The 23,401-nt window shown below is 47.6% G+C and overlaps 1 protein-coding gene across 1 annotated transcript in view; it reads right to left on the reverse strand.

Annotated features, from left to right (window-relative positions):
- LOC115465048 (putative methyltransferase DDB_G0268948) overlaps window positions 1-23,401 on the reverse strand; it is a 74,680-nt gene that overhangs the window by 18,013 nt on the left and 33,266 nt on the right. Inside the window, exon 5 of the mRNA XM_030195451.1 lies at window positions 16,356-16,493. Coding sequence (XP_030051311.1) covers window positions 16,356-16,493 — 138 coding nt within the window. The remainder of the gene's footprint in view (window positions 1-16,355; window positions 16,494-23,401) is intronic.

The following is a 23,401-nucleotide window of genomic DNA, read 5'->3' on the forward strand; positions in this document are numbered from 1 at the left end:
GGACTGAAAAAGGAAAGCACATGGTTAGCACTATAAAATTTGCAGTGCTAAGACTGCAAAGTAAATGGTTTCTTTTGGTTGTCTGCTTGTGAGAGAAAACAAAGCCCAAGATAGTGGAGGGAGGGGCTGAGCTCCACTGAACAATGATGCAGCTGCTGGATGCAGAAAGCTGTTTGGTACCATTTGAAATACTAATACATTTAAAGGATGATAGGCACAACTCCTATCCATATATCTTGTAGAAGAGGCTTTTTTTTTTTTTTTTGTAAAATGCTTTGATTCTGGTCCTGAAAAGCTATGCTTAAGCTGGGAACCTGCATGCATCTTGGAACAATAGTTTGGGACCCTATTAGAGACTGGTTGTTGGGATTTAGGCCCAGATGCACTAAACGTTTTTCATCGTTAAATGAGCCCTTAAGGAAGAATTTCCGATCCTTTCCATGCACTAAAGCCTATTTTTCGACGGTAGTAGCAGCTAACGAAAACGGAATGGAGATGGGCAATTAGTGTGAAAACCCCATTGAAACGACATGCACTAACCTTTTCCGATTGCCTTTACGCAGGAAAAAGGCAGGAAAACTAACGAGAGGTCTGGACCTCTCGTTAGGACAGCTCTGTGCCAGGAAAAAGTGTTAAGTGAAAAAATAAACAAACTTTGAGCCAATCCCAGCGCATTAGCAGAGCTAAAAGCGCTGTGATTGGTCCAAAGGACCTCAGAAAACACATAAAAAAATAAAAAAAGGATCGGGAGGGGGCAAGGGCGCTCATCAGGAGCGTCCTGTACGGACGGCCTTGCCCCCCCCCCCCCCCGCTGCTCCCCACTTTCCGCCGCTCCCCCCACCCCGAAAAAGCAAACTTCTAGAAGCCCCTGCCCCCCTCCCTTCCTCACTACTCTCTCAGCTCCGCCTCCCGACATCCTCCGTCCGTGCCCCGCCCCCTTTTGGGGTCGTCGCCGCCATTCCCCTCCTCCATCGGGCCCCCCTTCCTCTTACCGGGCCCGTGCAGCGCCTCTCTCCTCTGTCCGAAGGCGCTGCACGGGCAAGAAGAAAGCTGAATCAGCTGATGCCTGCCTTCGCCTAGCTTCGATAGAGCGTCTTTCTCCTCCTGGGCCCGCCCCTGTCTGACGTCAGTAACCTACGTAGGTTACTGACGTCAGACAGGGGCGGGCGCAGCAGGAGAAAGACGCGCCATCGCGAAGGCAGGCATCAGCTGATTCAGCTTTCTTCTTGCCCGTGCAGCGCCTTCGGACAGAGGAGAGAGGCGCTGCACGGGCCCGGTAAGAGGAAGGGGGGCCCGATGGAGGAGGGGAATGGCGGCGACGACCCCAAAAGGGGGCGGGGCACGGACGGAGGATGTCGGGAGGCGGAGCTGAGGTGAGAGAGTAGTGAGGAAGGGAGGGGGGCAGGGGCTTCTAGAAGTTTGCTTTTTCGGGGTGGGGGGAGCGGCGGAAAGTGGGGAGCAGCGGGGGGGGGGCAAGGCCGTCCGTACAGGACGCTCCTGATGAGCGCCCTTGCCCCCTCCCGATCCTTTTTTTATTTTTATTTTGATTTGGGAGCCATGTGCTTGCGATTTGACTGTGTTTTGAACGTTTCTGGCATGCGCAGAGCAGCCAGCATAACGCTTGGCTGCTTTGCGCATGCTTTACGAGCCGATTAGCGACGGGGATTGGTGCATCGTTCTTTCCAATACCGCACCAAACTTTTTGGGGCTGTGTTTTTGGAGCATGCTTCGTTATTTGAAATTCGGTAAAGGTTTTAACGTTTCTGATTTTTTTACGTTTGCTTGATGCATCTACCCCTTATATGGGACACTCTTTTGCTTAGTACCTGAATAGGACGCTGGAGGCAAAACTCAAAATGTGGAATGCACTATTAGAAGCCAGTTTCCTGTATTAAATTGATTTGAGAAGCAGCCTTCATGGTGGGGCAGAGCTATAGCCCCTAATAAAACTGTTATTTGAAAAATACATGTTTGGAGTTTGGTGCTGGAAAACACTACTAAGGCTACAAACAAACCCTGGTGTGGACTAGTCTCCAAAGAGGATTGGACTCCAAGTAAGAGCTTACCTTAAGAAGAGGAAGTTATAAGAACCTAAGTTTCAGACCCCCACTACGCACACATTACAATGGGAATGATGATGGGATCTCAAGAACATCCATGCTACAGTGATCTGGAAGAAAGACTCCTACCACTCTTAATAGAGCAAGCTTCAGCATCCACTTAAGGTAAGAGTACCTAGGATGAAATCCAGCTGAGTAATCCAATAATTGCCAGAAGAGAGAGTGGGAGAACCCAGCAGCAGTCAAATTTTTAGGGTTTGGTGTGGTGTTCATTGAAAGTCACACTTGGCTTCTTTTATATTTGTTTTTCAGTAGTCCACCAGGAAATGCAGATGCAATAGAGATGTCCCACTGGTGAATGGAGCAGCCACAAAAGACACAAGGCACTGTATGGAAAAGAGTGCAACAGTGGAGAGAGACCCCAATAGCAGGATTTGCTGGAAGTTCAGACAGCCAAGAAGGACACTGACTTGACTTGTGGTAGGATTATTTTATTTATTTATTTTAATTATTTGTTACATTTATATCCCACATTTTCCCACCTATTTGCAGGCTCAATGTGACTTACATAGTACCAGAGAGGCGTTGTCCCGTTCCGGGCCCTTACCTGGCATCCCGCAGGCCGAAGCGGGAGACGGAGGCACCAGGGGAATGCGGGCCGACGAGAGAAGGCTGCCACGGGGATCGCCGCGACCGTGAGTTGCTCCGAGGCCGGCGATCCAGAAGAACTAACGCCGGCCTCGGAGAGGCAAATCCGCCGGTCAAGATGGCGGCGCCGGCGTCGGCGTCCTCCTCGCTGCAGCAGGACCAGCGAGGAGGCTCCGCCCACCCGCGCCGGATTGGCGCATCCTCCTGGGAACTCCGCCCAGCGGACGAAGGGACCAATCCGGTCTCCGCTGCCGGCAGGAGCGGAGAGGATTGGCGCCAGCTGTTCTTCAGCCAAGACAAGCGGGGGATTTAAACGGAAGCACGGAGGAGAACCAGTGCTTCCGTTTTCTTGTTTGAAGCCATCCTGCCAAGGGAATTCCACGTCTGTGGTGGTTCTCCAAGACTGCTAGCCGTCCTGCTAGCTATTCCACGTCTGTGTTTGTTCTCCAAGACTGCTAGCCGTCCTGCTAGCTATTCCAAGTCTGTGTTTGTTCTCCAAGACTGCTAGCCGTCCTGCTAGCTATTCCACGTCTGTGTTTGTTCTCCAAGACTGCTAGCCGCCCTGCTAGCTATTCCAAGTCTGTGTTTGTTCTCCAAGACTGCTAGCCGTCCTGCTAGCTATTCCACGTCTGTGTTTGTTCTCCAAGACTGCTAGCCGCCCTGCTAGCTATTCCAAGTCTGTGTTTGTTCTCCAAGACTGCTAGCCGTCCTGCTAGCTATTCCAAGTCTGTGTTTGTTCTCCAAGACTGCTAGCCGTCCTGCTAGCTATTCCACGTCTGTGTTTGTTCTCCAAGACTGCCAGCCATTTCCAAGACTGTGTTTGTGCCTCAAGCCCGTTGACCGTCCCCCGTGGTTCCAGCAGTCCTGCTGGCCGCCCGCAGCTGAGGGCTCAACCCTCGGTGAACGGCGGTCGCCGCGGGTGAAGATCGGGGTGCTCGGTTATTTCCTGGTCTGTGGAGATCGGGAAAACTCAAGAGCTCACCTACACAAGAGTGACATCAGAGCCGCGACAGAAAACGGAAGCCATGAGCTCGCCGACGCAACCCGATCTACGGGACCTGGCCAAGGTGCTCCAGCAGCAACAGGAACAGCTTAATGCCCTGTCTGGGGCTCTCCAGAATGTATGTTCTCAACTTTCCACGCTTCAGGTACAGAACCAGGCCGCTGCGGTCCAAGGGGCCGCAGCAGCTCCCCGTATGGGAGGGTTCCGCGTGGGACCTCGGTTCCCTGAGCCGGCACGATACGATGGGAACCCGGCAGGTTGTCGAGGGTTCCTTCACCAGTGTAATCTGGCCTTCCGGATGCAACCGGAGGCCTTTGCTTCGGATCAAAGTAAGGTAGGCTACATTATGGGCCTTTGTGTAGAAAAGGCCCGGGACTGGGTGGTCCCTCTGGACGAACAACAGGATCCCATTTTGGAGGACTATAGCGAATTTCAGCGCCGGTTCCGGATGGTGTTTGACATTCCGGGGAGACCTTCCTCCGTGGCATCGGAGCTGCTTCGGATTCATCAGGGAGAAGGTACAGTGGCCGACTATGCCATCCGGTTTCGTACCGTGGCCGCAGAACTGCGTTGGAATCCGGAGTCCCTGATGGCCATTTTTATGGAGGGATTACAAGAACGAATCAAGGATGAATTAGCGGGACGGGAGGTTCCCGGATCATTGGATGCCCTCATCTCACTCTGTATCCGGGTGGACACCTGATTCCAGGAGCGAGCCAGAGCCCGGATGGAGCGGCAGAAGTGGGTTCGAGGGTCCCCCAAGGCGAGCAAAGGGTCGTCTTCTCGCCAGGCGAGCCGGGACACTTCGGAGCCCGGAGAGGAGCCCATGGTAGTAGGCCGGCAACGGTTGACTCCCGCCGAGAGACAGCAACGACAGTCTAAGGGACTGTGCTTCTATTGTGGACAGGCTGGGCATTTCCTCCGGACTTGTTCTATTCGGCCGGGAAATGCGCTCCCCAAGGCACCCTGAGGGGAGGGTTCTTGGGGCACTCCGCTCCCCTACAAGACACCTTGCTCATCCTACCAGTGACCTTACGGTGGCAGGAGGCCACGGTTCAGACCCGGGCCCTGGTGGACTCGGGTTCTGGGGGTAATTTTATTGGGCTCGAACTGCTCCAGCAAATGGGCTGGCCCACGCTCCCCCGGAAACCAATACTGCGGATAACCTCCATTCAGGGAACTACCCTTCCTCAGCCGGTCACTGAGAGTACTCCGATCTTGGGATTGCAGGTGGGGGAGGACCATCGGGAGGAGGCTGAATTTTTAGTATTATCCCGGACCATCCATCCGGTGGTTCTGGGATTGCCATGGCTACGATGCCACAATCCAGTTATCGACTGGACCAGAGGGAAGATTCAAGCTTGGGGCAATTCCTGTCAAGAGACCTGTTGTAAGGGTCGGGCTGGCAGCTGTCCGGCGTTAAATACGTTGCCCGGGGAAGAACCAAGTAAAGGGGGCTCCCTGCCTATGGATTATAGAGACTTTGCCGATGTGTTTAGTCCCAAGGAGGCGGAGGTATTACCGCCGCATAGGTCCTTTGACTGTGCTATTAATCTGAAGACAGATATGGTACCCCCTCGGGGCCGACTGTACAAACTGTCCCGAGGAGAATTCAAGGCTATGCGAGATTATATCCACGAGAATCTACGGAAGGGGTTCATTCAGCCGTCTACATCCCCAGCCGGGGCGGGGTTTTTTTTTGTCGCCAAGAAGGATGGATCCCTGAGACCTTGTATTGACTATCGAGGATTAAATGCCATCACCGTGAAGGATCGGTTCCCACTGCCACTCATTCCTGAGCTCTTGGACAGACTGCAAGGCGCCCAGATCTTCACGAAGCTAGATTTGCGGGGAGCCTACAATCTAGTACGAATCCGGTCAGGGGATGAATGGAAAACGGCCTTCAATACCCATGAGGGACATTTCGAATATCGGGTAATGCCATTCGGTCTCTGCAACGCCCCTGCGGTGTTTCAGCGTCTGATCAATTGTGTACTAGAAGAATTCCTCAATTCCACGGTGATTGTATATCTGGACGACATCCTAGTTTACTCTAAGGACCCCCGGGAGCATCCGGGCCATGTACGTGCGGTGCTGCACCGCCTACGCCAAGCCCATCTTTTTGCGAAGCTGAGTAAATGTGTCTTCCATCAGCGCTCCTTACCATTTTTGGGGCATATCCTGCTTCCAGGAGGGTTACAGATGGAACCAGACAAGCTCCAAGCCATTCGAGAATGGCCTCAACCGAAGGGCCTGAAGGCCTTACAACGATTCTTGGGCTTCGCCAATTATTATCGCCAATTTATTCCCCAGTATTCCAGGTTGACAACACCGCTGACGGCGCTCACCCATAAGAACGCAAGGGTTAGGGATTGGCCGCCAGAGGCGCAAGCGGCTTTCCGTCAAGTCAAAGAGGCTTTTGAGTCCGCGTCTATCCTGCTGACTCCTGATCCTGAGAAGCCCTTCACGGTAGAGGTGGACACATCCGCTCTAGGAGCCGGAGCGGTCATTTCTCAAATCAACCCCGAGGGCCGGCGTCAACCGTGCTCCTTCTTTTCACGTAAATTCTCTCCAGCCGAGCGGAACTATACGGTGGGGGATAGAGAACTCTTGGCCCTGAAACTAGCACTACAAGAGTGGAGACATTTACTGGAAGGAGCGGAACACCGGTTCACGGTCATCACGGATCATAAGAACCTCCTATACCTCCAAGAGGCCCAGCGGCTGAATCCCCGACAGGCCCGGTGGTCATTATTCTTTGCTAGGTTCCATTTTCAACTAGTGTTCCGGGCAGCCGCCCAGAATACCCCGGCAGACGCGCTCTCTCGGGCCTTTGAGGTACCAGAAGAGACTACGGAGACCCATCCTATGTTAGACACCACTTGCCTCAGTGTGGCCACGGAGGAGGTGGCCCAAGTCCAGAGATTCGTGGCGGCCGCGGATCGGAAGAAGGTACTGCAATGGGGACACTCGTCTAGATGGGCCGGGCATTTCGGGTTTCACAAGACGCTCCGATTCATCTCGAGACAATATCGATGGCCACAGATGAGACGAGATATCCTCCAGTTTGTTACCTCGTGCCCGATATGTGCCCGAACCAAGCCAGTAGGAGGCCCCCCCGTGGGAGACCTACAACCCTTGCCCATACCGATCAGCCCTTGGGCGGAAATATCCATGGACTTTATCACGGACTTACCGCGGTCCCAGGGTCATACGGTGATCTGGGTGGTGATAGATCGATTCTCTAAAATGGCTCATTTTGTTCCCTTCACGAACATTCCGACGGCCGCCGCTCTAGCTCAAGCTTTCATTCAGCACATTTTTCGACTACATGGACTGCCCACTAGGATCATCAGTGACCGAGGGCCCCAATTTACCTCCCGCTTCTGGAGAACCTTGTGCAAGGCCTTGGGAGTGGAGAACCATTTTTCTTCCGCTTACCATCCGCAAACCAATGGCATGGTGGAGAGGGTAAATCAGACCCTGAAGGGATTCTTAAGAGCCTTTGTCAACCAACGACAAGATAACTGGGCTGCTCTACTTTCATGGGCCGAGTTCGCATATAACCAAAGTACCCATTCCTCCTCAGGACAGTCCCCGTTCTTCCTGGTATATGGACGACATCCGCGGGTCCCAGAGCCGTTCCCGGCTCCCGCCATGACGCCGGCTGGGGACCAAGCTGTCGCCGACCTGCAGAAGATCTGGAGGATGGCTAGGGAACAATTACAGAAAACCGCGACCAAGGACAAACTCTTTGCTGACCGTCATCGGCGGCCCGCCCCCGTGCTCCAGCCGGGACAGAAAGTATGGTTAAGCATGAAACACCTGCGACTCCGAGGAGCTTCCCGAAGACTGGGACACCGATACGCGGGACCTTATGCGATCCAAGAACAAATTGGGCCAGTAACATATCGATTGCGGTTACCCGCCACCCTGCGAGTACATAACGCCTTCCATATCTCGCTATTGAAGAGGTTCCGGGAATCCAGGTGGCACCCGCTTCCAGCCCAGGAAAAGGATCTCCAGGTGGCTCCAGAACCAGAGTACGAGGTAGGAGAGATTCTCGACTCAAAGTGGCGGCGGGGAAGACTGTATTATTTGTTATCCTGGAAAGCTTTTGGCGCCGAAGATAATTCCTGGGAACCCATGGCGAATGTTCATGCTCCAGAACTGGTCAAAGCCTTCCATGCCCAATATCCATCCAAGCCCGGGCCTCGGAGGAAGGGGTCTTCCGGGGAGGATACTGTCCCGTTCCGGGCCCTTACCTGGCATCCCGCAGGCCGAAGCGGGAGACGGAGGCACCAGGGGAATGCGGGCCGACGAGAGAAGGCTGCCACGGGGATCGCCGCGACCGTGAGTTGCTCCGAGGCCGGCGATCCAGAAGAACTAACGCCGGCCTCGGAGAGGCAAATCCGCCGGTCAAGATGGCGGCGCCGGCGTCGGCGTCCTCCTCGCTGCAGCAGGACCAGCGAGGAGGCTCCGCCCACCCGCGCCGGATTGGCGCATCCTCCTGGGAACTCCGCCCAGCGGACGAAGGGACCAATCCGGTCTCCGCTGCCGGCAGGAGCGGAGAGGATTGGCGCCAGCTGTTCTTCAGCCAAGACAAGCGGGGGATTTAAACGGAACCACGGAGGAGAACCAGTGCTTCCGTTTTCTTGTTTGAAGCCATCCTGCCAAGGGAATTCCACGTCTGTGGTGGTTCTCCAAGACTGCTAGCCGTCCTGCTAGCTATTCCACGTCTGTGTTTGTTCTCCAAGACTGCTAGCCGTCCTGCTAGCTATTCCAAGTCTGTGTTTGTTCTCCAAGACTGCTAGCCGTCCTGCTAGCTATTCCACGTCTGTGTTTGTTCTCCAAGACTGCTAGCCGCCCTGCTAGCTATTCCAAGTCTGTGTTTGTTCTCCAAGACTGCTAGCCGTCCTGCTAGCTATTCCACGTCTGTGTTTGTTCTCCAAGACTGCTAGCCGTCCTGCTAGCTATTCCACGTCTGTGTTCAGGGCCGTGCCGATGCGGTAAGCGAGGTAAGCATGGCAGGAGGGCGCCATCCTCTGGGGGGCGCCCCGCCGCACCATGCTTACCTCGCTCTCTTCTCCCCAGATCCTTTTTTTTGTTTTTGTTTAAATTTACCTCTCCGGCGCGCGGCAGCGTAAGTGAGAAGGAGGCGGCGCTCCCCCGGCCGCCCCGACGTGTCTTTCCTTCGCTCGGTTCCGCCTTCTTCTGACGTCATTTCTGACGTCAGAAGAAGGCGGGACACAGCGAAGTCAAGACACGTCGGGGCGGGGGAGCGCCGCCTCCTTCTCACTAACGCTGCCACGCGCCGGAGAGGTAAATTTAAACAAAAAAAAAAGGATCTGGGGAGAAGAGCGCGGGTAGTGTAGCGCTCGTTTTCGGGGGGGGGGGGGCGCCGGAGAGGCCAACTGCAGGGGGGCGCCGGAGACCCTAGGCACGGCCCTGTCTGTGTTTGTTCTCCAAGACTGCTAGCCGCCCTGCTAGCTATTCCAAGTCTGTGTTTGTTCTCCAAGACTGCTAGCCGTCCTGCTAGCTATTCCACGTCTGTGTTTGTTCTCCAAGACTGCCAGCCATTTCCAAGACTGTGTTTGTGCCTCAAGCCCGTTGACCGTCCCCCGTGGTTCCAGCAGTCCTGCTGGCCGCCCGCAGCTGAGGGCTCAACCCTCGGTGAACGGCGGTCGCCGCGGGTGAAGATCGGGGTGCTCGGTTATTTCCTGGTCTGTGGAGATCGGGAAAACTCAAGAGCTCACCTACACAAGAGTGACATCAGAGCCGCGACAGGCGTTACAGGTGTAAACAAATTCAAAGTGATGTTGTGGTAAGATAAAGTTCATGTGGCACAGCCACACTAGGGAATCATACAACGGAAGAGTTGTGTTATGTCCATTACGTTCTTTAGTTTTGTTGTGTTGCAGAGATCAGGCATTTATGTTGGATCGGTACGGTATGACTTTTTAAACAGGTTAGTTTTTAGTGTTTTCCGGAAGTTTAGGTGGTTGTTCGTATTTTTCAAGGCTTTTGGTAATGCATTCCACAGTTGTGTGCTTATGTAAGAAAAACTGGACGTGTAAATTGATTTGTATTTGAGTCCTTTGCAGCTTGGGTAGTGCAGATTTAGGTACATTCGTGTTGATTCGGATGTGTTTCTAGTTGGTAGGTCGATCAAGTCTGTCATGTATCCTGGAGCTTCACCGTACATAATTTTGTGAACCAGAGTGCAGATTTTGAAAGCAATGCGTTCTTTGATTGGGAGCCAGTGTAGTTTTTCGCAAAGGGGTTTTGCACTTTCAAATCGCGTTTTTCCGAAGATAAGCCTAGCTGCCATATTTTGAATGGTCTGAAGTTTAAGGCTTGTTATTTGCATCCCGCATAAATTCCATTGCAGTAGTCTACATGGCTTAGTACCATTGATTGTATCAGGTTGCGAAATGTTCCCCTTGGGAAGAATTGTTTCACGCGTTTGAGTTTCCACATTGAGTGGAACATTTTCTTTGTTGTGGATGTCACTTGGCTCTCTAGTGTTAAGTTGCGGTCCATTGTAACGCCGAGGATTTTCAGGCTGTCTGAGATAGGGAGGGTGTAATCTGGGGTGTTGATAATTGTGGGGTTATCCGAGCTGTGTAGGGATGAGAGGATGAGACAGTGTGTTTTTTCTTTGTTTAGTTTTAGTTGAAATGTATTTGCCCAAGAGTCCATGATGTTCAAGCTGATCTTGATTTCATTGGTGATTTCAGTCAGTTTAGATTTGTAAAGGAATGAATATTGTGACATCATCTGCATAGATGAAAGGGTTAAGGCCTTCACTGCAGTGCAGTCCTTTATCTCACCATGTATTGAAAAAGAGAGATGGTGTAGGATTTAGTAGGCCTACAAAGAATTTCCTGTCTTTTCTCGGGGTTGTGGGTTCAAATCTAAACTGTCATGAATGTAGGAACCTGTAGGATGTTGCACTGACACTGCACATAGAAAAATCTCTGGCTCCACCAATGATATACTTTGGGAAGTATCATGACACCATTGGTAACTAAGGGAAAGTGTACTCTGTTGATCTCAAAGACCATGTCCTAAATAAGAGGAAATGGGAGTGTCATTCAGTGGTGTGCTGGAGCCGGCTCCCACCGGCTCGCAGGAACCAGTTGTTAAATTTTACAGATTTTTACGAGCCGGTTGTTGATTGAGTCAGGCAGCGAGAGCGAGCACACAAGCATCTGGGGTTTTTTCTCCTCCTCTCTCTCCCTCCTCCCCCAGCCCCCACCTTCCTGTGAGACCCCAGCATACCTCATCATGTCATTCCATCATCCCCCACTCACCACTGCCTGACCAACCCGGAGCCTTTTCTCTGCCAGATCCCACCCACAGGAAGTTGCATCAGCAGGGCAGAGCAGTACACTCTCGGCAGTGTTGCCAGGTGGGCGGTTTTACCGCCCAATTGGGCGGTTTTCCACGACCCGCCGCGGGAAATTTTTGCCCGCGGCGGGGTTGCGGTTTTTTGGGCTTCTTTTTTTGTTTTGGGGCGGTTTTCAGGCAATTTTTTTTGCCGCAGGGGGCGGGGTTAGTGACATTTTGGGCGGGGTTAGTGACGTTCTGGGCGGGGCCAATGACGGGGGAGGCGGGGCCGATGACGAGGGGTGGGGGTGTCAGGGGCGGGGGTTTGAGTTTGGGCGGGTTTTGGGCTGGATTTAGGCTGGTTTGGGTGGGAAAAAAATTTTCCACATGGCAACCCTGACTCTCGGCACTGAGACAAGGCTCCGGGTCAACCAGGCAGCGTGTTACCAGCTGCTGGAAGGTTTGAAGAATGAATGGCCAGAGGGAATGGAAGCTGAGTGAGGTAGTACTCGCAGAGGAGTGGGAGGGAGATGAGATGCTGGGTTTGCATGAGGACGGAGACAGCATGAAGGAAAAAAAAAGTTGAAACTATTTAGGTTAGTCACTCTGTTAAACAAAATCAAGCAAACTTATGAGCTGCTGCATCTACGTTGTCATTCTTTATCGTTGATAGCATTTTTATTCAATCTTGTTTATATTTTCAAACTTGCCAGCTTTTGTAGCATACAGATGTACACAGAGGTCAGAGGAAGTATAGTAATGGACTAACTTTTCATAGATACAGTAGTAATTTGTTATAAATCATAATCAGTGTGTCATTTAGAGGGGCTGGTTATTATAGGGACACCCTAGCATGTATTATATTTGTGCAGAGATCTTTTTTCTCCTGGTAAAGGGCCATTAAAACAGATGTCATATTACAAGGATCAGGTGCTCAACATTCAGAGTTTCTATCTATCTATTTATTTAATTACTTATTTATGACATTTAACCCTGTTATTGGTGCAGAGATTTTTTTTTCTCCTGGTAATGGGCTTCTAAAACAGACATCATGTTATGGGTATCAGGTTCTCAACATTCAGAGTTTAAATCTATTTATTTATTTATTTATGGCATTTTATCCCACATTAAACAAGAATTAGATTGGAACCTGGGAGCATTAACAAAAAAAAAAAAAATTCCCTGGAGAGAGTAATGCATTACCCCCCTCCCTGGCTCTCTCCATGGGTATAGCCAGCTCTGCAATTTAGGGGGGTGCAGAGATGGACCGGGGAGAGAGCCTGTTAAAAATTTACCAGCACACCACTGGTGTCCTAGTACCCTTTTGGTAGAAACTAAGAAAGGAGAATTGAATCTGGAGGGAAGATTCAGAAAATATAAATTGTAGAGCCTGGGTTTAAACTTTGTTTGTTGGTTTTAGCCTCCCCATCCTGAACTCAGTTTAAGGGAGAGCACTATAGCTATATGCCCCAAACTTATGGACATAGCCTCAAGGAACGCTGCGTTTGCTAAACTAGGAAACATATTAAAGTTTCAGAGATAACAAAAAAACAAAAAAAAAAGACCTCTGACCTGCTGTGACACCCTCTTTACCAAAGAGGAAAGAGAAAATTGCTCCTGTATGTAAATTAAACAAAAACATAATCCTGAGATTCCATCTATATCCTGGAATCCTCAGGATCCTCATCCAAAGGCTGGAAGAAAAACACAGCATTATACTAGCAGCAACCTCCTGGGGAAAAAAAATAGAAAAAGAAAGAAAGACCTAATATAAAATACAAACCACACTGAAAAAGTTATACTGAAACGTCAATCAGATACACTGTAATATGGGGGAGAAAAAGACCTCCGAGACCTTAATGGGAGTATGCTGTCAGTTATACTTCCCTTAGTAGACCTCCCACATCCTGAAATTCATCTAGGACTAGGCAGCCATCTGTCTTTTGAGTCTTCAGATAATCTGTCTTTTGAGTCTTCAGATACAGTGGTGGAAATAAGTATTTGATCCCTTGCTGATTTTGTAAGTTTGCCCACTGACAAAGACATGAGCAGCCCATAATTGAAGGGTAGGTTATTGGTAACAGTGAGAGATAGCACATCACAAATTAAATCCGGAAAATCACATTGTGGAAAGTATATGAATTTATTTGCATTCTGCAGAGGGAAATAAGTATTTGATCCCCCACCAACCAGTAAGAGATCTGGCCCCTACAGACCAGGTAGATGCTCCAAATCAACTCGTTACCTGCATGACAGACAGCTGTCGGCAATGGTCACCTGTATGAAAGACACCTGTCCACAGACTCAGTGAATCAGTCAGACTCTAACCTCTACAAAATGGCCAAGAGCAAGGAGCTGTCTAAGGATGTCAGGGACAAGATCATACACCTGCACAAGGCTGGAATGGGCTACAAAACCATCAGTAAGACGCTGGGCGAGAAGGAGACAACTGTTGGTGCCATAGTAAGAAAATGGAAGAAGTACAAAATGACTGTCAATCGACAAAGATCTGGGGCTCCACGCAAAATCTCACCTCGTGGGGTATCCTTGATCATGAGGAAGGTTAGAAATCAGCCTACAACTACAAGGGGGGAACTTGTCAATGATCTCAAGGCAGCTGGGACCACTGTCACCACGAAAACCATTGGTAACACATTACGACATAACGGATTGCAATCCTGCAGTGCCCGCAAGGTCCCCCTGCTCCGGAAGGCACATGTGACGGCCCGTCTGAAGTTTGCCAGTGAACACCTGGATGATGCCGAGAGTGATTGGGAGAAGGTGCTGTGGTCAGATGAGACAAAAATTGAGCTCTTTGGCATGAACTCAACTCGCCGTGTTTGGAGGAAGAGAAATGCTGCCTATGACCCAAAGAACACCGTCCCCACTGTCAAGCATGGAGGTGGAAATGTTATGTTTTGGGGGTGTTTCTCTGCTAAGGGCACAGGACTACTTCACCGCATCAATGGGAGAATGGATGGGGCCATGTACCGTACAATTCTGAGTGACAACCTCCTTCCCTCCGCCAGGGCCTTAAAAATGGGTCGTGGCTGGGTCTTCCAGCACGACAATGACCCAAAATATACAGCCAAGGCAACAAAGGAGTGGCTCAGGAAGAAGCACATTAGGGTCATGGAGTGGCCTAGCCAGTCACCAGACCTTAATCCCATTGAAAACTTATGGAGGGAGCTGAAGCTGCGAGTTGCCAAGCGACAGCCCAGAACTCTTAATGATTTAGAGATGATCTGCAAAGAGGAGTGGACCAAAATTCCTCCTGACATGTGTGCAAACCTCATCATCAACTACAGAAGACGTCTGACCGCTGTGCTTGCCAACAAGGGTTTTGCCACCAAGTATTAGGTCTTGTTTGCCAGAGGGATTAAATACTTATTTCCCTCTGCAGAATGCAAATAAATTCATATACTTTCCACAATGTGATTTTCCGGATTTAATTTGTGATGTGCTATCTCTCACTGTTACCAATAACCTACCCTTCAATTATGGGCTGCTCATGTCTTTGTCAGTGGGCAAACTTACAAAATCAGCAAGGGATCAAATACTTATTTCCACCACTGTAATCTGAACCTTAAGTGTGTTCTAAGTTAGAGTGTAAATTGTTGCTGAATGTTACTTTTTAAAAGGATTGGAGGGGACAGCAAGGAGTTTTCACAAGTTTTTATGCATAAGAAGGACAGATAATATAAAGCAATGAAGTACTAAGAAGAATAGGAGTATATAGTTGTGAAAGCTCTTTATTAATACTGTCTCTGCTACTAATGTACATTAGAACTGAGTGACTTCAATAATTTTCAGTAAAAGTTATATGGTTCAGAGCACATCTCACAGTGTGGCCTGCATTACTGGGAGAAACACTAATAACATTTTGGAGGAACTAACAGAATAAGTAAGTTTAAATAAAATAAAGGTTGGAACTTAAGCTGGAGGGGGCTGAGCAGGCATGAAGGGCCTTGAGCCAGGAATTAGCTCAGGAGCAGGAATTCCATGAGTATCACATGCAGGACTTAGGCCCAGATGCACAAAGCTTATCAAGCTTCCAACATTTGCTTTAGATCGGTTATAACCAATCTAAAGCAAACATTACTTTGGGTGTAATGAATAAAAGAGGTTAAGCGTGACTTTTACCATTTGCCTTAGCAGCTACCAACCACCCAATGCAAATGTAATAAAATCAGCTCATTACCATTTAAATCAGCTGTCCGAGCGATGCACAAATGTTTCCCAGTGATACACAGAAAGATTGCCTGCTGGAGCGTGCAAAATGTTCTGAGAGGTCTGGCGCTGTCGGTGCAGTAGGGTTTGTAACAAACATGTGATTCCTGGCTGCTCCCCACTTACCTTGGGCAGCTCATGTTGCTGTATTCTATCCCCTTGTGCTATGGCATGGGGGTTCTGGGGTGGCACTACATGTTAGGGCTGACTGGAAACACAATACTCCCTCCTTCCAGCCCGACTCCTGTGCTCCCTGGTCATCGCCACTGCTGCGCCCGGGACAGAGGGAAAATGTGCAGCAAACGCAGTCCCCGGCACCCTCCACAGCTAGTGCAGCAATCTGGCTGCAATCTCCCACTGCCGATGACTTCAACGCTCCCTGGTCACTTCCACCACGGCACCCGAGGCAGAGGGAAGAAGTGCAGAAAGCGTGGTCCTTGGCACCCTCCACATCTAGCAGGGCAATCTGGCTCCATTCCCTCACTGCTGATATCATCGTTGGAGGAGATGGAGTGTCCCACAGCACAGATCTGTTACACAGTGTAAAGCTGGCGTGCATGAAAGCTGTGTAGCAGTGAAGGCTGTTCAGCTGTTCTGAGCATGCACATAACAGCTGTACGCATGCACTGGGCTTTTCCCTACTGAGCTGCTTGCTGTTTTTGCGAACAGCTCATTTGCATGATGTTTCAGTTGGGAATTACTCGCTATTTCCACCTCAGTAACTTTTACCGTGGTGGAAATAGCGAGCGGTTGTCTCGGGGGACTTTAGTGCATCAGTCAGTTAATCCAGTGGAGGGATTCACTGGAAGAAGTGAGGAATGGGCTTGATGTCCAAATGCTTAAGAAGAGGAAGCTATAGGAATTCCAAGCATTGGGCTCCATAGTACTCGCACATTACAGTATGAGAACAGATATAAATATATCCAAACTGGTATAAGGTATCAAATAGTTGGAATTATGCTACCCAAAGTGGTCAATTTGACATAATAAAATTTTCTAGGGCTTTACTAGTAAAGATTAGTAAATAATGATTTGGTTGGTTGCTATTTAATATATATTGTATTTTATTGTGTTTTTTTTACCTTTCATTAGTTTTTTCCAGAAAGCCCTTTGCTGCTTCAGAATTTTGTCGAAAGTAGTACTGATATGTGCAAGCTGACTCAATGAATCCCATCACTTCAGGCAGTGACAAAGGCAAAATGTCTGGTATATTGGTATATCTGCAAGAAAACAAGCAATATCAATACACTGATATTGATAGGATCTATTTAGCATTTGCAAAATGGAGACTCTCATGCTCAAAGACTCACAAAATCAGAAATCTTGTCTACCCTAAAAATATCAGTTTGCCAGATTTAGCCTCATTCTATGGGTTCTCTACCTCCCAAGATCCTTTATACCTAATTTGAGTGTTCCGAGACTGTGAAAAGAATCTAAGTTACAGAAATGCCATTAGAAAACATTTTGAGGTTCCAATATAGAGCTTCATGATCAGATTGGTTCACAGTTCCTGTGGGTTATGGATCATTAGGCTTTGGAAACTGAAGAGGAGGAATGTGCTCCCTCTGCCTGGCAGAGTCTTGGCTGGTTGCACTTGTCTTTACCTGCATCTTTTTATTATTGGATCAGCTTTCATTTAGTGGCAATAATTAAAAGTAAGAAATGAATATATATCCTACATTTACAGGGTATATTGAAAATAAAAGAGATACGTTATTGAGTACTAGCTTTTCTTAATAAGTGCAGTCGAGTCAATGTTGCTCATGGCATCCTCTGGCTATTTGCTCTTCAGTCAGACAGCTAATCATTGATAGAGTAGAGGAGTGGCCTAGTGGTTAGGGTGGTGGACTTTGGTCCTGGGGAACTCAGGAACTGAGTTTAATTCCCACTTCAGGCACAGGCAGCTCCTTGTGACTCTGGGCAAGTCACTTAACCCTCCATTGCCCCATGTAGGCCACATTGAGCCTGCCATGAGTGGGAAAGCACAGGGTACAAATGTAACAAAAAATTAAAAAAACATCTATAGCTGTATTGATCCATCACATGGCAGCTTCACCTTAACAGTACTACAAGACTACTGTTAAGAGTTACCAGCACAATTTTGAACCTGGTGCTAGAAGGGGCAGGATGACTGGTGATTGCTCCTTCTCTGACCTCCAATAGACCCCTGGAATTTGCTAGGTAGACGATTTATTATTTCATATACCACTAAAGACTAAAAATGTTACAGTGGTTTACAATGCTATAAAAAATATTAAAATCTTAATACATTAATGAAATACACAGTATGTAAAATAAAAAGAATTAGGGCTGCGTGTTAATTGCAATTAATGCTGTGATTAATGCGTTAAATCATTCATTGCAATTAATGATTAACAGACCTCCTTTTCCTCCCCCACGCGTACGCCCGGCCTGACTTCCTCCTTTCCCGACCGCCGGCAGCTCTCCTCCCCTCAACCTCCCACTTTATACCTGGCTATTTGCAGTAAGTCTTTGCTCTGCAGCAGCAGACTATTGAACATAGTAACACAGTAACATAGTAGATGACGGCAGAAAAAGACCTGCACGGTCCATCCAGTCTGCCCAACAAGATAAATTCATATGTGCTACTTTTTATTTGTACCTGTCCTCTTCAGGGCACAGACCGTATAAGTCACAATGCCTTGGCCTGCACCGGCCGGTGTATGCCAAGGTAGTGTTTTAATACACTGCCACTTCAGGGCGAAGACTTACTGCAAATAACAAGGTAAACGGGGGGGGGGGGGGTGGAGGGAGGGGGAAGAAATAGAGGAATGATGTATCCAGGGGGGAAGAAAAAGAGATGGATCCTTGGGAGGCGAAGGGAAAGGGAAAAGGACTTGATATACTGCCTTTTGTGGTTTTTGCAACTATATTCAAAGCGGTTTACATAGTATATAAAGGTACTTATTTGTACCTGGGGCAATGGAGGGTTAAGTGACTTGCCCAGAGTCACAAGAAGCTGCAGTGGGAATCAAACCCAGTTCCCCAGGATCAAAGTCCGCTGCATTAACCACTAGAGAGAAATTATGAATCCTTGAGGGAGGGGAGGAGAAAGAGAGAAATGATTGATGGGGAGATGGGAGGCAGGGAAGTAAAAGAGAGCCCTGATGAGCAGAGAAAGAAAGGAGGGGGGAAGGAATGATTATCCAGAGGGCTAGAGGGGAGGCAGGGAAGAAAGAGAAGAGAAATGGTAGACTAGGTGGGGGAGGGGAAGAGGGAAGTAAGGAAGAAAAGAGAAATGATGAACTCCAGAAGGGAGGAAAACCCAAGATTAAAACAATATGAAAAAAAAAAAACAAAAAAATGTATTCATTCAGAAACATTCTGTCTTAATTACTCTATATTATTCTTTATCTGCTTTGAACTATTTATATTGGGAGTTGGAGGAATAAAAAAGTAATACTACATTACATGATGGAAGGGAAGGGAAGAGAGGGCAGACTAGATAGGAAAAAAAAAGTGTTATGAAAAGTAAGTTAAACAGAGGAGGAGGAGGAAGACCTTAATCAGAAAAGGGGAAAAAATGACGAAGAATAAAAGAAAAGAAAAAGTGTCTAGAAGTAACCAGTAAAGTTAGAAAAAAAGTATCAGATTTTTTAAGAACATAACATTGGTTTGTAGGCAACTTTTAAAAGAAAATATTGGCTGTTTGAAAACTGTACAACCCCCCTCCCCCCATCAAGTTAAAAAGTATGGGCACTGATTCACAATAGGGCAATTCTATTTTTAAAAAAAAAACACTCATAGCTACACAGGCTTTTATGGGCAGGCTGGAAAGTCCATTAATAAACTTGGAATTATGCACATAAACATATTAGCATGTACACATGTATACAGGGTCTGGGCATGCACCTTTGCTGTTTAGACACTCAGGGGTCCTTTTACTAAGGTGTGCTGAAAAATGGCCTGCACTAGTGAATGCACATGTTTTGGACGCGTGCAGGTCCATTTTCCAGCATGCCTGTAAAAAAAGGCCTAATTATTTGGCCAAAAATTGATGTGCCATTGACTTGGCACTAAGGTCTCATGTGCTAACCAGGCAGTAAGTGTCAACATGCATACACTGTTGATTACTGCCCAGTTAGCTCCATGCGGCAGAAAATAAAAAATATTTTCTGACACGCCTATCGGACGCGAATAAAAAAATGGAATTACCACCCAGGGCACGGGGTAGCTAGGTAGTAGTTCCAAATTGACACAAGTTGGATACGTGTAGGTGCCTTTGTAAAAGGGCCCCTCAGTTACACCAACTCTATGGCTAGTTTAAGCAGTCGCACCTAAATACCTGTTACTTTCCTTTATAGAATTCTAGTTAAAGTGCCTACTGTCTTTTATAGAGCAGGATCTTACCAGGCACCCTGTTACAGAACTGCCCTCCATGCATGTATTTTTGCTCCTATTCTAGTTATTCCCACAATGTATTTAGATTAAGAACAGGACAATAATGTACTAATATCCAAGCAGGTGAGTCTCTCTAAGAACTTTCAAAATAAATAAGAGGAAACATTTTTTCACTCAACAAATAGTTAAGCTCTGGAACATTTGCTAGAGGATGTAGTAAGAACGATTAGCATATCTGAGTTTAAAAAAGGTTTGGACAAGTTCCTGGAGGAAAAGTCCAGTCTGCTACTCAGCCAGACATGGGGAAGCCACTGCTTGCCTTGGGATTGTTAGCATGGAATGTTGCTACTATTTGGGATTCTGTGTGACCTGGTTTGGCCACTGTTGGAAACAGGATACTGGGCTAGGTGGACCATTGGTCAGACGCAGTACAGCTATTCTTATGTTTTTTCCTGAGGCAATTTTCAAAAGGTAATGTTTACACCCTTTCTCAAAAGGGAAGGAAGCACAAAGTCCATGATAAGGTGTAAACACAGCTGACCAGTTAGCCATAATGATCACTGGAGGACTAAAGGAATGACCCCACTTACTTCCCCAGTGATCACTGACCTCCTCCCACCCATCCCCAATGTTATGAAAGAAACAGTACATACCAGCTTCTATGAGAGCTTCAGGTTGGTCCCTGGAGTAGCCTAGTGGTCGGTGCAGTGCACTGTGGAGAAGGAGACCCAGGCCCATAATTCATTCTGTTACACTTATGGTGGAAAGTGTGAGCCCCCCCTCCAAAATCCACCAAAATCTTACTGTACCCACATATAGGTGATACCTGCAGCCATAAGGGCTATTGTTGGGGTGTACAGTAGGTTTTTGGAGGGCTCCCCATACAATATAAGGGGATAATGGTGAGATGTGTACCTGGGAGCTTATATGAAGTCCACTTCTGTGCCTCCTAGGGTGCCCCACTGCTCTACTGTCTCTGTGGCCCATCTACTAAGAATGCTGGCAACTCCTACATCCCAATGGCTTGATTTTGTCTGTTTTTTCACGTAGACTTTTTTTTTTCCTTCAAAAATGAACCAAAAAGATAACACACAGAGCACAAAAACATCTAACAAGATGTTCTGCTGTTTTGAAAATCATTATATTCTGAATATATTCATTTGGATTCTGGATGTTTTCAGCAAAGCGTCCCAAGTCAGCCTTTTATGTCGTATCGAAAATGCCCCTCATGAACCTATGGGGTTCATTTTCAAAGCACTTAGACTTACAAAGTTCCCTAGGTTACTATGAGGGGCATAATCGAATGCGAACGCCTATCTCCATGGGAGTCTATGTCCGAAAATGGGTATGTGAAGAGGTGGGACAGACCATATTATCAAGAAAGATGGGCGTCCATCTTTTGTTTCGAAAATACGGTTTGGACAGACCAAATGCCATGGATTTGGTCCCTTCTGAGATGGGTGGTTTTTTTTTTTTTGCCATAATGGAAACTAAAAATGCCCAGCTCAGAAACGTCCCAATCCAAGCCATTTGGATAAATAAATAAAAGCTGCTCTCTCTCTTTCTCTCTCTCCTTTAAATGTTCCAGCAACTTCATTCCATATCGGTTATGGTGGAGTCCATCCTTTTGAAATAGCCTACCCCTTTCCCAGAATGTTGCCCAGTTCCTACCACATCAAAATTCCTCATCCTTGCACTATCTCAATCATGCATTGAGACTTTGGAGCTCCGTCTGCCTTTTCAGTCCAATGCATGAAACGGGAAGCATTTCTGAAAATGCTACCCTGGAGGATCTGGATTTCAGCTTTCTACTTAAGAGCCTAAATTTGGCTTCCAAAACCTCCCTCTCACATTTTACTATATCATTGGTACCTACAAGTACCAATACAACTGGGTCCTTCCCAGCAGTATCTAAAATCCTATCTAGGTAACATGTAAAGTCTGTCACCTTCGCACCAGGCAGGCAAGTGACCAAGCAATCTTCACATCCACCAACCACCCAGCTATCTACATGCCTAATCATTGAATCACCAGCTACAATGGCTGTCCTACCTCTTCCCTTCTGGACAGAGGCCCCTGGAGACACACCCTCATTGCAAGAGGATATTGCATCCCCCGGCTATAGCTTCCTACTTCACTGGGTGATACTGTCCTTTTAGATTACCTTCAGAGGAAGGTAGACTTGCAGTGGGACCTTTACTACGTCCCTGTAGATCTCCTCTATGTCGCTGTCTGTCTGTCTCACCTCCTCCAAGTCTGCTTCTCTAGGTTCAGATCAGATTCATTCTCCGAGAACTAGAAGCTCCTTACATTAAGCACACACATATGACCTCTCACCAATTGGGAGATAATCATACATGATGACACTCAATGGAAAAGACCCAAAGTGAGTGGGCCCAGACCCACCCATGGCTACGCGTCTGCACTCAATGCAAAAGACTGGGTAGCATCCCTCTTACTGCTGGGCTGCGTTTTAGTATTGTTGAGTTGTTTAATTAAAACTAGGGATATTAGACTAATATAAAGAGCCTTAAAATTATATAGTATATTGTGTGATTTAGTGTTTGCTTCTCAGCAAGTATAAAATTATCCAATTACTTGCAGATAAAAATACTCTTAAGGACTAACACCCCTCTTTGTTATTCTAATTAGGGCTATAAATGAAAAAAAAAAAAAAAAAAAGATATGCCAAGGATGAGTGGGAAGACCTATCATATGCACGTATGTCGACATGCCTGTCATATTCACGTACATCCTCATACCTCTTATATGCACATATGTCCACATACCTATTATATTCACATGTCCCTTATGCCTGTTATCATATGTCCGCATACCTGTTATATGCACATATGTCTGCACACCTGTTATATATGCATATGTCCACATGCCTATTATATTCCTGTATGTCCGCATGCTTATTATTATTATTATTATTTGCTGCATTTGTATCCCACATTTTCCCACCTATTTGCAGGCTCAATGTGGCTTACAATATGTTACAACAACACTCACATTAATATGCACATATGTCTGCATACGTATTATATTCACATATATTCCTCAATGTTCCTGTTCCTCCTATCTTGGGAGACAGTTCTTGAAGGCTGCACCAAATTTCCCACAGCAGAGACTGATCCAGATGTTTGATGCCGTTCTGAAGCTGCAGCCTGCAATGTCCTCACTGAGGCGACACTGCCAACAGGACTTCTTCTTCTAAACACGGCACCTAAACCTCTAAATAGCCTCTAGAAAGCACAGTTAATTTCAACCACCAATATTTTAAAGCCATTGAACTGGCCAGGAATGACTTCTGGCTGGTTAAATGGCACTTACCGGCTATCCAGTGATATTCAGGGGGGGGGGGGGGGGGAGGATAACCACCTATTTTCTGTTGAATATCACTGGTTATATTACACGACATAACCAGATATCCGCTAATATTCAGTGCATTGGTGGCAAGTTTGGCAGCTAAATTAGGCCTCTGTTTGGTCAGTTTTAATCAGCCAGCTTTGAATATCGACCTGGCCAGTTAAGTTGAAAACTGGCCAAAAACAAACCAGATATTTAATGCCATCACCGGAAACTATACGGCATTGAATGTCCAGGCTCAGCGCCTGTGCGCAAGGCAGCCCAGTTACCTCCCGTGGTCTGAATATTGGCTCCCTTAAAGTTTATAACTATGAGTTAAAGGGTTTTACACTATTTAAGCTAGTTAATAAAGTGAACTAGGCCCCACTGTGCCTTCTAGAAGCTTATCTTGTTA

Source organism: Microcaecilia unicolor, chromosome 3, assembly GCF_901765095.1.
Source record: "Microcaecilia unicolor chromosome 3, aMicUni1.1, whole genome shotgun sequence".
In the NCBI taxonomy this organism is placed as follows: Eukaryota; Metazoa; Chordata; class Amphibia; order Gymnophiona; family Siphonopidae; genus Microcaecilia; species Microcaecilia unicolor.